This window comes from Dermacentor andersoni, chromosome 5, assembly GCF_023375885.2.
Source record: "Dermacentor andersoni chromosome 5, qqDerAnde1_hic_scaffold, whole genome shotgun sequence".
NCBI classification, from domain to species: Eukaryota; Metazoa; Arthropoda; class Arachnida; order Ixodida; family Ixodidae; genus Dermacentor; species Dermacentor andersoni.
The window spans coordinates 79,639,917-79,657,878 of NC_092818.1; the positions used below are offsets into that span (position 1 = coordinate 79,639,917).

The following is a 17,962-nucleotide window of genomic DNA, read 5'->3' on the forward strand; positions in this document are numbered from 1 at the left end:
ACTGCACCCATTGGGCATCGTTAGCCCACTATCGATGGTTTGAAATGCCCCTTTCGAGACCTTCTGCGTCACTCACGGACACACTGTGCTATCAGACGCGAAGGAGGAGAACAATATTTTTGTTTTCTAAGCAGTTAGCTTTTTTACCACCAGGCGTTAATCTTTTAACGTGCTCCGATATTTCGAAATTTTTCAGAGCATGAAGCAAAAATGGCCGCCTCTGAGAGCGGCACGTGCGCTTAGCAAAATCTGATTTTATCGATGGATCGTCTGACTTGGACTCTGAGGGCGACGACGATGCAAACCAGCCCGGAACATCGGCAGCTGCAGCCTGACACGCCCAACTGTAGTGCTTGCAGTTAAGCTTTTGTAGTGGAGTATACCTGTTCCATGAAAAATTTTGCTTCATTCAGAAATAGTGCCTATTAGATGGCAACACATTTCGTATATCTCATCATTTTTGTTGCATTCTTCTTTTAGATAGACGCGTGTCTTTACAAACTTTGTTCAACTTTATCCCACAATCGTCATTCTGGTAATTTATATCTTTTTTTGTAACATATATTGCATTAATAAAGCTTTTATGCATAAAAAGTGCATTCAGGCTGCTATTTATTTATGTATTACACCAAATATTGAGTGCAGTAGTTCTTTCCAAAATAAAGATCTGGTGCAACATACACAAAACGCCTATTTTCCGCATGGTATGGAAAGAACTGAAGGGCCACTTGGCATGCAAAGTCAAACCCACTCATAACGATACTGATTTTAACGATGCTATATTGGATATAACAATAAGCCGCTGATGCACCGTGGTATGTGTTATATGGCGAAATGAACCGCATACTACAATGCTCCCATGCCCCGTTATGGGTCATAACCATTGAATCTAGCTACCGAGTGTACGTCGAAAGAAAAACAAAAACAAAATGCAAAATCCTTAAAAGAAAAATGTATATATATTGCACCACAGAACTTGCTTGCATGGCCACACACTTTCACCACTCCCGTCTTCGTGCCGCGCATGGCACACCTTCATCGCATTGGCCTACACATCACCAGCCTCATGCGTCTCTCTCCCATCTCCCTTCCGACCCTCTGACATTGGTACAGTTGAATCGTGTATCAGAGGCGAAGGGGAGGGAGAGCCCATGAGGCTGGCGATGCATAGGGTGATGCGTGGTGTTGCGGGGTCAATAAACGCCACAAGTGAATGCCGTGGCGTTACCCGTTGTGGGGCACTCCCCAACCTGCCACACACATTTCCACGTGTTCACCTGCTTCAGCTCGTGTTCGATGCCGTCAGCAGTCGTAAGGAAAGCCGAGCTTTGAAATGTGTGCGTCGAATAGTTCTTCAAAAGTTCAAATGCTGACAAAGGAGCGAAAGTGCGACGAAGCTGGCATGTTTTCAATGTGCACGAGGGATCCTAGAGCCAGCCGTTCAGCATCCTGAAGGGAAGGTGCCAGCAACATACGAATGTCAACAGACGTGTATGCTGACAGAATCCGGTTCCCAAGTGCGCTGTTGCAGGAATGTGAATTGAGAATACTGTTGGTTTATTGTTGCTGTTGAGATACGCGGTCCCATAAACAGCCAATTTCAATATGTACTACACGCGTGAACGAACTAGAGCACGGTTGTGACACCTCACATGCACTTCTGTCAGTCCAATGAACGTTTATACCGCATGAATAAACTTGTGAGCATGCATCAGAAATACCATTTCACATCAGTATGTGAATCACACTGGCTGGTTGCAAAGAAAAACTTATGAATGTCCAAAAAGATTGGCTGAAGGCTTAGCTTGGTTAAGCCTGGAAGATTGCGAAAGCAATACCCTTGGCTGCGCCTTGGTTCGGCTGATGGTATGGACATGGTTGCCCTTTGTTAAACTTATGGCTATACATCATCCGACATAGCGCAAACCACTGCGAGGAGCCGAGCTGTAGCCCCATTTATCCTCCTAGCGTGACGTCACACCAGCGAGCGCCCTCTCTCGGTAGCGCCGTAGCAGCGGCGCGCAAGGCTTCGCCTCCACCATCGATGCCGCGAGCTGGGGCCCCATCTCTCGGTCTGGCGTGACGTCACACGGTCCCGTGACGCGCAGCTGTGTAAGGAGGCGCCACGACCACCGATGGGCCGAAAGTGCGAGCAGTGTTGCTTTCGCAATAAAAAAAAAAAAAGTGTGTGCGGGCACACATTTCACTGAGAAGTAGTGTGCATTTGGCCACGATATTAACCCTTTAGTTGGTTTTTTTAGGGTGGCTTTCTTCTTCCTTCTTCATGAAGTGCACCCTGCAAGCATCTCATGATAACACTGAGTTGTTAGAAACACGACAGAAATAGCAGACACCATAAACATAAATGGCACACGCAGAGGTAAGCAAGGCAAAGGTCAAGTGAATGTTTGGTTAAGATGAGCGCTAGAAGGTGGAAGTGCAGTCTAAAGAAATTTAACTGCTGGGATGCAAATTAAACTAAGTGCAACAAGAAAAGCTGTGATCACGTTAGAAGCATGCGCATGTGAGCGCTACAATGTCAACAAATGTGCACACTTCACGTGGCGCACACCAAGTATCCACCCCTCTAGCGTGTCACAGAGGTGTGGCTACGTGACGAGCTTGACCATGCCTTGGAGGCATGGACGTATTATTACACATTTAAAATACATATTCGAGCAACCAACAATGTAACAGCTCGTCGGCGACGTCACGAAGGTGCGACATAAGCCCGCGCAGTGCTTCACTATGTGTTGGCTACAACAATGTTCATGGCAGATACTTTCTTTACGCCAGGTGCCACAGCGCACACTTCCCGTACCCAGAAGACCACAAATTTTTTTCTTCTCATGTTCAAGGTGAAGGGAAAGGCTCCGAGTTAATTTTGAATCCCTGGGGCTTTTTCATATGCTCTCAAAGTGTAGTATGCGAGTATTTTTGCATTTCGCCCCCATCGGAATGTAGCCATGGTGGCCTGGTATAGAACCCGTAACCTTACGATATGCAGAACAATGCCATAGCCACTAACGTGTGTCTAGTACTAGGTTCAGAGCAAGCAATGCAGAAGGGCTCACACTGGATCTGAAACATCCAGTGTGAACTTAAACCTAAATCAGTGTTCCTATAGGAAGGCATTTCTTGGAACTACATCCCGCAGACACCGGTTAAGATGAAGTTCTTAAATAAATGTTAACTCTTAACAAAACTCAAGTGACAAGCCAGCTCCACTGTTTTGTAAAAGTGTAACAGCATACTTACACGGCAGGAAACAACACCAATGGCACAATGCACAAGATTTGGCCCTGAAGTGTCCTCGGGAAGTACCACACATAGGTTATGACCATACACAAGATGTAGAATAAACACGAGTAGAATATCAGAGCTCCCACAAGTCTCTTCTGCTGTCGCTCTGTGTTCAGTTTGTACTCATTTATATTTCTTACTTTCTGCAAGAGGAGGACAGAAATGAATACAACTAAGTAAAAATGCATGACAAAGAGCCAGAAGCAATGATAATAATGGCAGGTTGTTGTATCAGACATTTTGAACATATCCCATTTACTTGTGGCATCAACATGATCAAATGGCACCACTGCTAGAGTCGCATGTCATTTGCGGTCCATGAAACAACTGTTGTCATAACTGAGATAATCCTTTAGACCTGGGAGAGTGCTTCATCAGCAAAGCCTAGTCACACAAATGCTATTGCTGCACACTACAGTAAAGAAGCCTCTTTGTGTTGAAACGTCACCCACGATGATAGCACAAATACACAGGTTCTTCTGGCTCTAGTTTTCTTTAGGTACATGAAGGGGAGAAAGTTTGATACTTCTTAACCCTTTCAGGGTCAATGGCGCAAATATACGGCGCCGTGAACAAGTCCAAAATGGTTGATGCCGTATATTTACGGCGCAGCCTGTACATTTAAAAAGTGCACCAATTTCCTACCTTTTTGTTTACTGGCATGTGCTGCCACTATGCGAGAATACAGGCAATTTTTTTTCTCGCACCTCCCTCTCACGGTTTTCGTTGCATGGTTTGTTTGCTCCGGTGCGTCTATATAATACCGCTCGTGCATTGGCGTGCATGCAGGTGGGCAGCGGTTAGTTTGGGTTTTGTTCCGTGGGCGGTTTTAGCTTCTTGCGCTCACAAAACGAATGGCTATCTCGCTACTAATCGTTCAAAGGGTGACCGCCTGTTACTCGCTCATTTATTGCTCACAGGGCAGCGCATACGAAGGATGCCACCATGCATGCGTTTCCTTTCCTTTCCTTTTTTTGGCGACTCGTGAAAACTAATTGCCCCTGGTTGGCGATAAGATGCAAATTAGCGGAAGTTTGTCACACATTTTGCTTTTTTTATGGGCACACAACAACACAGTTTTCTTGAGTGCACTTACCTACGCAGTTCGACTACGCTATGCACGTAAATATTAGCGTAAGAGCAGGAACATTTGAGACTTCCGAAATATTCTCATGTACACATTTTCTAAGCCTTGAACTATGTGTATAACAATGCATCAAATTTTTAATTCTCATAAGTTTCCTTTTTTATTGTTGTTATTCACGAATAAGCAGTACACGTATACCAATGGAAAATATTTCATTCTCACTTCATGGTCACCTTAGGAAAATTACGGTAAATTTTTTTCGAAATAGGTCCTTCTGAAGAATTTAAATCTGCAATAAAAAAAAATCGACCCTGGGCGGTCGCACATGGCGAAAAAAATAGACCCTGACAGGGTTAAAACATGAAACTGCTGTACATATGTCTCCCCTGAAATTAACTTTCAACACAGCCTTATAACACTTGTATTATATTTACAACACATCTTATTGTTAACATACACGCATTGTCATTGGTAAACAAGAGGTTGACTCATATTCAATGTGATTATGGCTACACCTTGCCTACTTGGGGCTTGAAATACAAGAGTGGTGTCATCTTCCTGTCAGTTGGAACACAGCTGCTCAGAATGCCGGATGAAAAACTACAAAAAGCCCTCGTTGCCTGAGCCGAAAGGGTCGCTCCTCGTGAGGGGCCATCCTAGGACTCGGGCCTGCCAGATAACTGAGCAGAATATCAATAAAGTTGTTACCACCACCAGGTGTTCCTATGCGATTTGTGGAGAGTATACTATTTCAATGCAATGCATCCTTTCACACTACACTGGCAATAATGGCCTCAAAAGTGAAATTTAGCTGCAGTGACATTTTCTACAGGACACACAGTACATTTCTTGCACATATGTAGCACAAGGAGATAAGCACAGGTTTGCCAGCATCCTTGAGGCAGTGATAAGAGTACAGTTCCGGCAGGTTACAGCAGGGCGTTTTTCTCACACTAAATGGAGGGACTGCTCCACCAATCTCCACTAGAACATCAGAAACAGGAGATAGACACCTTTTCTTCCCACGTACGTTTGTCATTATATTGTTCTTATGTTTTTTTTTTGTAGTTTCCCCATTTGCTAACTTCCTCGGTGCTGTCCAACAGGATTTTTAGAGCCCAGCTTCTCTGCAGAGACGGTCTACAACTGGGCCAGAATTGCACCATTGTTTTCAAGATTTGTCTGCATCTATTATTTTCAGGCTTTTTACTTTTTATAGGCAGCAAATTGTGCATAAATATACTACTGAAGAAATACTGGAACACTGCTGTGCTGATTGTATTGCAGACTTCACCACACGGGAAACCATTGAGGTCACTCAGCCAAGTGACATCATCCACAAATTGGTAGAGGGGTCTGAAAACGTTTCTAGGGGTGCCTCTGATCAATCGACTGACCGATTATACATTACCCAGTTATAATGTAAAGTGCTTGATTGTTCCATAATTTTCACACTGCCTTCCCCTGCCAAATCAATGTGTTCCTGCACGGCTGTCAAAATTGTATCAGAGTTTCTTTAAACAAAGGAAAACAAAAAACTTTTTTTTTTAATGATTTGGCAGCCATACCTTTTCAATGTCATCTAGTAACTCCTTTGTTCCAGGCTTATTCTGCAAGGAAGATGTAAAACATCATTTAAACATGGTTCCATTGTTTATCTCCCAAATGAAAGCAACTGCAACAATATCAAAATTTTACAAGAGAATTTCCACGGATACGATGCAAATAACAGACACCCCATGCGACTTCTTTGCAGGTTCCCTAAATGAGCAACACTCTAGAACAGATTTCAGTACTCCTTCTTGTCTTAACCCCACAAATCCCAAACACTGTTGTTTGCTTAGCTATCCGCAAATGAAAAACAGTAATGTGGGTTTCGTGTTAAGTTTCCTGTGCTTAAAAAAAATTTTCTATTCATCAATTTGAGCATAGAAAAAATGACACTTGGGCTTTATGAGGCTAAAGATGCATTGCAAAACTTTTTGAACATGGCAAGAAAATGTTCCTGATCTGTATAACTGCCAGGAACATGCAGTTCAAGTATTGTTACGGTGAAGGGAACGAAGGGAACAATATCGATTCACTGTGCGCAGTGTGGAACTACAATCTTACACAATAGATCTCTTCCTCTCAACCCCCTCCCTTACCTAAACATTTTGAAATTTAGAAAATTTGTATGGAAATATGGTCATTGAAAGCCATTGCCCTCATCCCTGCGTGTTGCTCAGGTTTCAAGGAAAAGGCATTTCAGAGTCCCTTTGTCATAGAAATAGACTTTTTCAGTGCACTCTCCAAGTGCACTGTAATGTTTTACTACCACCCATTGACCAGTATTTAAACACTACAAACATGACATCCGACATGATCGAAAGCTGGTAATAGTTTCACAGTGCCAGCACAAACCTGCCCTTTGCTTGTGTCACGTCCTTGTTACTAAACAGGCCCTACAAAATGCAATAAAATTTTGTCCTCCTAGTTAAGCTGTTTAGTTCCATGCAGACAGCGTTGAAATCCGTGATAACACGATGAGCTGGTGCAAGAACTTCAATGTGGCATCTTTTGTTTTTTAGTATTTCCTCGCGTGCCAAACCTTTACTCTCTGCAAGACTGTTCTTCTGGCATTTCAGAAGCATAATTTACTAGTCAAGGTTACCTTAAATGGTAACTGTAAGTTACCCTTCTGCAAGTTGCCCTTCTGTAAGCTGTAAGTTACCCTTCTGCAACAAAACAAAAAAAACTGCTTTTAGAATAAGAGGGTTCATAACCTAGAAAAGATGCAAAAACAAAACACCGATGACGCCACAACTTTGAAGTTTGGACAACAGCTCACAGTGTGGTCGTGGATTTTGACTGTGGCTGCTAAGACCAAGCTAATTTTTTATCGGTAAAGAGTGAGTGCATTCCACTCTGAAATTTGGAATATTTAAAAACTGTAATGCAAGCGAGTGCAAGCACGAAGAAAAAAAGAACTTTAAAATTTGTTATGACAATGATTTATTGGCACTGGTGTGTTGACGAAAATAAATAAAATGGAACTTTAACCTTTATTTTCTTTTATAATATTCAACCTATTACGGTTAAACTAACGAAGATTCAGTTCTGAAAGAATATTTATTCAATTTACACTGATTTACTGCTGCTGCTGGAAGCAAATTCATGATTCTAGGGTGGCAATTTTTCAATGAAAGATTGTTGATAATGATAAATTTTCAGAAGACAGAACTATGAAGCTTACAACTCTAACTTAGCAATTAAAAACAATATCCCAATTCCGTAGACTGCACCTAATAGTACATCTAAAGCAGACAAAAATCATGTAGTATACATGACTCTGAGATACGCCACTAATATGTACAAGGGCTTTTGCAAAACCCTTGTAAACATTGTAACAAAATTAAGCAACATAAAAATTCAAACATCAAATTTGTCCACTCTGGAGGTTTAACGGATGCAGATTACAGAACTGTGATATCTCTTTTGGTGCAGGGTTATGGATTTTTAAACTTAGAGGGCCCCTCACCCGGTCTGGCCAAATTGAGCTGACAAGCACAGAGCATGCAATGCGTGCTAATGATCCTGTTTGCAAAGAATTACATTTTTATGCGCCGCAGAAAAGTATGAAATTTCAGCCCGAACGGTGACATAGTCGTGTCCCTGCGCCTATGTACTCGTGTCCGCAGTGTGACGTCGCTCCTGGTAACACGTGACTTCGAGATTTACTCAAGGCAACATCGGTTATTTGCGTGATCTGTTGCTTGAATTGACGAATTGAAGTTTAGGGAAATAATAAAATACACAAACGGAATGTCTGCGTGTTTTTTGTTTTACTTTATACTGAAGCAAGAGAGATGTACTTCCGCTTTGTCTGCTTGTTCCCATGGTTGTGCAGTCACGTGTGCAGGTACCGAAACTATGCCATTTTCTACTATGTTCCAGTGCATCATCATGCTCTGCGATCCACTTGTTCTGCCTCAGTATTCGTGTAGTACTGAATTATACCGCTAGTCATGTGTCCTCGTGCACAGCGTGCAAAATCGTGTGCTGCGTGAAACGAGACCATCGCAACAGCTCGCAGGCAAGGCTGCCAGCAGGAGTGCGCCGTGCTGTAAGAAAGCGAGGAGAAAAAAAAAAAAGAAAGAAGACGGGGCCCGTGACATATGCATTGTGCGATCCTCAAGGTCCGGTATGGGAGAACGCAGGGAGGCAATTTCACTTGCGGAGGCTAGACGGGGCGAGTGGAGAGAGTGCCTCACTACGCAGTGGAGCCTGCCTTCTGAAATCATGGGTTCGCGGCACTGAAATATTTATATCTCGGCTATCAATGAGCCGATCTCAAGAATTTTTTCGGCAGAACACTCCCTAGAGGACAAGTAACAACTTCCAGCATATAACCAAAATTTGCTATGGGGCCAGGTAAGGGGCCCTTTAAGTGTTTCCATTTTTTTTTCTAAACTTAGCGATTCCTGGCAATCTTTCTAAAAATATTCAGGCATTAAATAAATATTCCGCTTTGAACAGCAACCACAATTTAACTTTCTCTCTTAAAGGATGCAAATTTCTTTAAGTATGGCACAAGGATTACCTAAAAAAATAAGCATTCCTGCATTTTACAAGCACCTGAATAAGTGACATCAGAGTTGGGCCCAAGCTAAAGCTTTCTCCCAAGTGTCTCTCAATAAAAAACATAAGAAACAACACTTATTACGCCATAAAAAAAATTTATAAGAAAGGTGAAAAATTGATTAAATAAAGACTAAAGTCCAGATGTGTTGAGGCTTGCGGAGTTCCTTTTCTCCATAATGGGGGGAAAAAAGAAAGCAAGAGGTTTCTGCATATTTACTTTTTGATAACTTAAAAACTTCGCTTGGATAGTTAACTGTCCCTTTCTCACAGCAACGTAGATGCACTTTCAAACGAATAGCTATCTACAGGAAATTTATTGCAGCCTCCCTTGCCGTGTATACAATAAAGAAAAAAATAAAGGACCAATAAATTGGGGGCTGATGGTAAAACAAAAATGCAACAAAATATTTTATCGTAACTATATCACAAACTGGTCCCAAATAGAACAGAGAAAACTTAGTCTCTAAAGGCGAATGCTAAGAGAAATAGTGCCTTGAGTCACTGCAATGCCCATTGTGGCGTTCAAAGGCAAGCATAACACAGCAGTGGGGACAAAGAAGCCAAGTGAAAGGAAAAAAATTAAAAACAGCAAGAGCAGGCACAAGTGGTGTTTCTGCAAGGCAGGACAGCCGCATCATCTCACAGCTGTGGGCGAGAGTGCAGCAAAGGGAAGTGCTGCTGTAGAAGAGCACAACACGACAAATCTGAAAAACCGAGTAACAGCGCAAATAACAGGATGTTAAGACTGAGACACAAGAAGTGTGACGATCAACCGATATTTTACTGCACACACAGCAGTACATACAGGAGCTCGAATAGGCAGGAAGGACAGGAGACATACCAAAGTAGGACTACATCGTCAGGAAGATAGCCACGATGATGAATATAAAGCGACAACACAACTAAATGGCTGCCATAACCTACGTGCAAGATATGCAATTTCCTTGGTGAGAAGCAATATCAAGAGCTACCATGACTGTTGTTTAAACACATCCCCTTCACCTTTCAGGCACACATTATGATCGACGTCAACAGATCTGCCAAACTTGCACAGCTTTATTTCAAGGTGCTGGACACTCCAATGCAATAAAACAAGATGAGAGGGTGTTCGTGCATTTTCCCACAAATCCTCATTATTACACCATAACCAAACGCTATTGATTATGCAGTTAGTTTATGGATAAAATAAACTGAGTCACCGGCCTGAAATACAGGTACTAGTTAATTAGTACCTGAAAGCGTTACAAGAAAGGAAAAATTACTCTTTCGACATAGCTGCCGAACGTGGCCCATCAAATGAGGCCTCAGACATGGCAATCTCTTCGGCAAAGCAGTCACCTATAGCAATACGCGGCACATTGAAGTCCTATGGAAACACACCGAGTACGCGGGAGATTCAGTTCACCTGAAGGTCAATTTCTGTGGTTTCATGCTTTGCCACCATGGCCTGCCTGTCCCTAGCCAGCCACCATTCTCATCTTCCTCGATGACGATGCTGCTACAGTTTCAAACTTTAGGCGAGCGCTTGCTTTGTTTCGACCATGTATTACCCTCACCTGATGAGTTCCTGTCAAACACGGGACTAAATAGATACACTGCGCATGAGGGAAATGTGCACCTGCCACATTGTGCAGTTGTGAACAGGATGTGCTAACCACTGCACCATCATGCAGCACTGGTGCTCGGTAATCTGTCTGTGTTTTTGTGCCTCATACAGACTCTGAGTGGTGGCACCAGTTTATTTACTATGGAGGTCACAGAAGACGAAGACGACAATGCGTGCATTGCAAAGACAGTTGTTCTTCAGATGATGGCGTCTACTGCTAGAGGCTGCTGCTGCCATAGTAATTGAGTTCATAGCTGCAGGAATTGCTGAAGTCTGCACATATTTTTTTGTGCTTTGCTAGCTCGCATATGCTTGCGTGCCATGCAACTCCACATAGCCAAGCAGAGCTCTGTGGTACGACTATTTCTTTGTTTTTTTTGTTTTCCTTGTACTTGTTGTTTGAACAGCACTCCATTTCTGCAAAGAGCCTCAAAGTCAGTGTCGAGCTGTCATTACAAGCAGAAGTGCAGTGATTGCCTTTTATTATTAAGCTAGCAATTGTATGGACACTTCAAGTGAATGTTTGCCATCGTTGTGACCACAATGTTCTGGATATATGAATATATAGAAATAAATCAATTAATACATCAGCCGGCTGGATTTCAATATGGTATCTCCAGCACAGAAGCTCGGCACTCTAACCAATAGGCCACAGATGCATGTTTCAAGAGGGGGAATACAACAAGCTTAAAGATTTCTTGCGTGCAAGCCAGCTCGTTGACGCGCTTGGCCCATTTCCCAAACACTGACCGTTTCCCATCAGCCTCATCTCGTGCGCCATTGATGTGCAACTCCTGCAACACCACTGGCAGTTCTCTTCATCACGCCAGCATTGCGAGACGTTTTGTAGCTTTTAGGGAACCGTTTCTTCTACCCAGCAGGAGTTGCCTTGCATACTATGTCGCACCAAGGTGTCACACCCATGTGTACTTCGAAAACTGTCTGAGGGGTCCAAGTTGCTGTTGCCGTCAATGCTTCGGACTTCTGGTGAAGCTGCCAGTCATTTGTGAGGACGACAATGACGAATACAATGACGAAGAAACCCGACAACCCTTCGATCATACCTAGAGTGTTGACAGGTTTAAGAGAAAGCTTTAGGTTGGGCTCAACTCCGATGCCGCCTATTCAAACACATGTAAAATCCAGAAACATTTTTCTGAGATAACCACTGGACCAATTTTAATTAACCTTCCTGCATTCGAGAGACAAAATTAAATTCTAGTGAATGTTAGAAGCCGAATTTCGATTTCGAGCCTGAATATTCTAAAAGGAATATTTAAAAACTAGTAAGCTTCAAAAACATAGAAGCATGAAGTTTACAAATTCGTAGCTCTGCACCTGGAACAGATATCACACCATAAACTGCATACATTAGAGCAATCAAAAAGGACAAATTTGTTCTGCCCATTTATGTATTCTGTGAATTTGTTACGTTGTCTACAAGGGATTTGCAAAAGTCCTACTCACATATTAGTGATAAATTTAACAGCCATGAGTAATACATCAATTTTTGTCCGCTTTAGATGTACTATTAATGCAATTTACAGAACATTTTTATTATTTTTCATTGCAGAGTTAGAGTTGTAAACTTTGTAGTTTTCTGAAAATTCGTGATTTTTTAACAATATTTATTAAAACATTCATGGCATAAATAAAGAATTCGCTACCAACAGTCACTGAATTTTAACTTCTTCATGCAGCAAACCTCGATCAAATTTGGTGCAGTGGTTGCTGAGAAAAATTTCTCCTTTCCCATGTATTTAGATAAGAGGCACCGAGTTAAAGTTTCCTCTTAAGCTGCATAGCCTTGTTCAAGCAGCTCATGCAGGCGAAAGGTTTAACCTGCGATGTTGAAAGCCCGAGAGACTTTTGACGCCCACAATCATTGGTTTAGCAATACATACAAGATTTCTGCCAATAAAGTGCCATGCATGTGATTTCTGAGAATAAAGCATCACTTGTACACTTTGTTAAACTTATCATAAATGACTTTGAGGGCATGTGTAACTTTAATCAAGTTCTGATCAAGTTTGCTGTAGCTGGACTTGACTGAGCAAGTGAATTAGCGCAATAATAGACACAGACACAAGAAAGGGAGACAACGTCTTTGTCTCCTTTCTTGTGTCTGTCTATTATTGCGCTAATTTACATGTTCAGCTACTCAAGTCTAACTAGTGCAACAATTCTTCTGGACGACTGTATTGTGCAATGTGATCAAGCACTCCGGTTTTGCATGTTTAGTATAAAACTTGTCACTGTTTTCTATCATAGATATCTCTTCTCACGAAAACCTATCTTGAATATAAGACTACGACCAAACCTAAACAAATTATATTTTAGCCAAGATTATATTAGGCAATATGCAAGGTATACAGTTGGTTGATAAAACTTCGCAAAACCAGTGGTCTCCACAAAAGGCTCTTGCCCATCGAAGCACCTAAATCAGGCCAGGTTTGCCTGCTCCTGACACTGGCTTGAGTGACACAGGCAAGGAAGTCAAAGTCGCGTACTATAAGGGCTCATTCCCACTGGTGACTTGCAGTGGGTGCCCGGCCAAGCTGGTCACAAAGTGATCAGTCACAAATGGTTACATTGGTCAAAAAGCGACTCCTAGATTTTTCAGCCACACGAATGCGGTCTCGAACCTACTGAACCAATCAGTGGCGCAGGAGCAAAACGCCTGTATACGCCGATGGTTATTTTAAGTAATGATGGCCGTGCAAGCAGACACGAACGGCACCAATCACATGACATTTTGATGTGGCAACGGGCAGGTTGTGCTTGCCGGCGTGAACATTGGTCGCTGTGATCTGCTCCTCGGTTGTCAGTAACGCGATCTTCGCGAATCACTGGTGTGAATGCTTCCTAAATGGTGCATTACCTTGGGCAGATGCTTTCAAAGCCACATTTGATAGAGCTACAGTTATTTATGGCTGCCGACTTGCATTTTCTGCAAGCCTTGTACACACTGCAAGCATACAATTGAGCCTTGTATAACAAACATGGATACAACAATAACTGCATATAATGAAGCAAACCTGAAATGTTCCTTGGTGATATCAACATTTAACAAATATATGCTTATAGTTAATATTAGGTATAATGAAGGTATTTCATGTTATATGCGTCTCAAATATATAACAAGTTTTGACTGTACTGTGGTCATGTACATTCATTGCCTGTTTTCTCTACACATAGATTTTTGTGCCCACATTGTGAACAGTGATTAGCTGCCCATTGGAAGTACAGTGCTGAAACTAAATCCCTAGGACAAATAAAAATGACGACTATTTTTACTGATTAAAGAAAGCAAATGCATTTTTTGTTCCAGCCATATATCTCTCTGTAACCATTACACATTTCCAGTATTTTTTTTATTCTGGTGCCCTTTAACGTTTCCTCAACCCAACCATGCTGCCAATGAAATAGTTCATGCCCCATCATTCTGCTCAGTCAACAACAACAGAATTAGGCAACCAACCAGTATGCACTGTTAATGTCAGCAACTCCTTCAAAATTTTTTCAAGGTCATAGGCACCCCCAGTGCACGTATTGAGAAATTCATTTTCCCTGTTCTATTATTCGTAGTTCACGTGACATTTGCATGTACGTTCATGATCTATGTTAACCCTTTAAGGACAGAAGGCCATCTGAGCTCGTCAAGCACGACAAACAACGAGACGAGCTCATCCAGTGCATTTTTGTTTTTCATGCAGACCGGAAGATGATTTGTGCTCCTGTGTTGCTCCGCGCTTCTTTTAGATGGTGTGCATTTATTTTGCGCTTGTTGTAAATAACATCAGACAGTGCAAGGAGCTGTTAAAGAGTGAAGTTGGGAGCATAGACTCACTTGTGTGTAGTGAAACCCACCTTTGCTACAATGTAAACATTTTTTTTTTCTTGGTAAACTTTACCTTTATGAAAGAAATACATTGCATGGCCTTGCCTTTATATGATCATGAAAATCGTCTAACCAGATTCTGCATCTAAAAGCCTCAGTAGAGGGCATTTAAGTAGAAGCTCCCATTTGCTACAGCGATTTCACTGCCCAATGGCGTACTGCTGGCTGAAATACCGTACAGATTCACTCAGTCCATTTACTGCCATACATATTATTGTTCTTTCTACTACAAAGTGTTTTCATTTCCCTTGTGTTGCGATGTTTATTATTATTTTAATTCTGGGCTTTTATGTGCCAAAACCACAACACAACTAGAAGGCACAACGTAGTGGAGGACTCAGAATTAATCTTGATTACCTGCAGATCTTTAATGTGTACCCGTGATGTTAATGTGTTGTGTAAACAGTGTTTGTCCTGTCCCTTTTTGGTTAATCTTGTGACAGTACTTTTCTTTATCGTTTTTTGATGATACTGTAATTACAGTATATGTGTATTTTTTGCTGCTGGTGCTAACTGTACACCACTCATCTGCCTGATGTTTACACATCACTCAACTACTTACAGCAGGTTCCCATGACATTTCTACAACACGACAGTTTTTTAAAACAAATGAAACCACAAGGCATAGAAATTAGAAGGTACGAATTCAAAGACAAGAAAGCACAATTCATAGTTCTAAACTCGCAAGACATTATGGTGCCAGCTGGAAGAGAAACTGGCCAATTTCGTTGCATAGTTCAATATCTTGAAAGCAAAACATGCAAAGGGCAGTAATATAGGTCATGTGGGAAGTCTGGCATATAAGCGCTGCCGTTAGATCATCTGGAATGAAACTATTACTAAATGCAAAATATAAATAAGAACTTGCAAAAGGACGCACTGGTTCGACACATCCGCAGATAAAAATAACAAGCAAGCGAAACATTGGCATTTTTCATTCTACGCATGTCAGTGCTGTACTAGGAAACAAAATAGACGAGCAAGCCAAAAATAAGCGACGGAGGACACTGACCACTCCGGCGCCCGCTGACCACGCATACCTGTCGGGCAAGTCGCCGCGGCAACGTGTCACTGAAAAGTTCAGCTTAAATTACATTCCTTTGCGAGGTCCGATTACGACTTGTAGCAGCGGTTCGACTGGTTTGAACTCAGCACTTGACACGACCCGCTTTCTTTATTTTTTTTTTCTTTCGCCGGTGATCAATGTGCCGGTTTGTAGGGCATTTCACTGCAGGCATTTCGTTAATCGCCGAGGCACAGCCCACAAACAGCGCAGACGGCAAACAGTGACGCTAAACTCTGTTCGCGTGCAAACGAGTGTCAACAGAGAGGATGCTTGCTTGGCTTATCTACAGAAACCGCCGTAGCAGATCCGCTTCTTCTTGGTACGGCCACAAAAGCCAACAAAAGCTGGCCGAGGACGTTGCTCTACAAGGAAAGCATCGCAGCGGTGACATTCAAGTCGCGAGCCTTCATGTACTCGGATGTGACAATACTTCCTGTCAAATCGCATCGAGAGAATGGTTAAATGAAGCAATCAATACATGGTCCCCACAGGCAGAAACGCGTGTAAATGCTTTCAGGAGCCGTTTACAAGAGACTCGTCAGTGGTCACTCGAAGCGACCGGCCATACTTCACCTTGAATCTTGACCAGAGGATCCCCATTTTGTTTCTCTGTGTTGTGGACCCTTCTGAGATGCTTCAACTTAGGAGTGACATCGGTGACCACCACAGGATTTTGTTTTAAAGACCCTAGAATCACTAGAGTCTCCTCGACGTTTGTCGTTTCGAATACATTTCAGCTAAAGATTTTGCGGAAACACCATATGACGTAAACGGAAAACTGCTGCTGCCATCTGTAGAAATAAAATCGAAATCGAAACTACTGCAAGCATTTGCAATTCAATAATATATTAATAAAAAAGGTATTTATTTCTTAATATATTTTATATATAATATACATATACATTATTTGAAATAGGTGGCGTTCAAATCCACGCTCATCTACCTTGCAACGACAACCGCTTCTGATGAGCAAGTACCAATCTCGGAGGCTATACTTTTGCTCGTGGTATACGACGGAAGCGATTGCGAGAACCGAAACACGTCGTTTACATCAGGCTTTTGAGGTGTACAGAGTGGGAATTCATTCAAAGGAAGGCAGACACACACTCTAGGAAACGTTTACACCCTTTGGGTTGTATATTTGCCACACATCGATAATCGTCATCTGTCTTGCCCGCATTTCCTTCCTTTAAAACGCTGCGCTCGTTACTTTCCTGTCGGGAATGCTATGTCATGCTGATAACGCGCATGCCGTTCGTTACTGAAAAGTACCGGGCTCGCCGCGTTAAAGAAAGGAAATGCGGACAAGACAGATGATTATTGTTGTGTGGCAAATATGCACCTCAAAGGTTGCAACTGTCTTTACACTCTTAAGCAAAATTACACCCTTTTGCAACACAACGATAATCGTCATCTGTCTTATCCGCATTACCTTTCTTAACGTGGCGAGCCCGGTACTTTCCAGTAACGAACGGCATGTGCGTTATCAGCATGACATAGCATTCCAGACAGGAAAGTAGCGGGCGCGGCGGTTTCAAGAAAGAAAACGCAAGCAAGGCAGATGACGATTATCGTTGTGTGGCAGAGATACACCCCAAAGGGTGTAACTTTTCCTACACTTTTAGAAAAATTTACACCCTTTGGGGCTTATCTTGTCCCACAACAATAATCGTCATCTGTCTTGCCCGCGTTTACTTTCTTTAACGCTGCGAGCTCGGTACTTCCCAGTCACGAACGGCATGCGCGTTATCACTGTGACGCAGCATTCGCGACAGGAAAGTAGCGAGGGCCGAGTTTTAAAGAAAGGAAACGCAAGCAAGGCAGATGACGATTATCGTTGTGGGACAAATGTACACCCCAAAGGGTGCAACCGTTTTAAGAGTGTAAGAATGTAGAGTGCACTCTTAGAAAAATTTACACCTTTTGAGGAGTATATTTTTCACAATACAATAACCGTCATCTACTTTTGCTTGCGTTTCCTTTCTTGCGAACGCCACGCCCGCTACTTTCCTGTCGAGAATGCTCTGTCACGCTGATAACGCGCATGCCGTCCGTGACTTGGAAGTGCCGGGCTGCGGACAAGACAGATGACGATTATCGTTGTGTGGCAAGATATACGACTCAAAGGGCGCAATTTTGTTTAAGAGTGTCCACTGCCAGACAGGCCGGCCTGAGCTATCGTGTTCTCGCCTGCTACTGTGCACACGGGGATGGAGCAACGGGTAAGTAAAGGCTGGATGAAGTGTGATGATGACATAGAATAGGATAAGATAGATAAACTTTATTGAAATAATAATCAGAATAATCGCTAATGGTCGGAGCCCCTAGTCCAGGGTTGCGCTGGCTCTTGCCATCTTCTCAGCTCTCTGGATCAGC

General features: G+C 42.5%; 1 protein-coding gene across 2 annotated transcripts in view; it reads right to left on the bottom strand.

Moving 5' to 3' along the window:
* The window catches only part of Lnpk (zinc-ribbon metal-binding protein lunapark), a 62,890-nt gene extending 46,542 nt beyond the window's left edge, over positions 1–16,348 (bottom strand). Inside the window, exons 1-3 of one of the 2 annotated variants that reach the window (XM_050178093.3) lie at positions 16,160–16,346; positions 5,959–6,000; positions 3,259–3,446 (exon numbers count right to left, since the gene is read on the bottom strand). In XM_050178093.3, coding sequence (XP_050034050.1) covers positions 3,259–3,446; positions 5,959–6,000; positions 16,160–16,186 — 257 coding nt within the window. In that variant the 5' untranslated portion in view covers positions 16,187–16,346. Of the gene's footprint in view, positions 1–3,258; positions 3,447–5,958; positions 6,001–16,159 lie in introns of both variants that reach the window. The other variant, XM_050178094.3, reaches the window with a different exon arrangement.
* Positions 16,349–17,962: the final 1,614 nt, after the last annotated feature.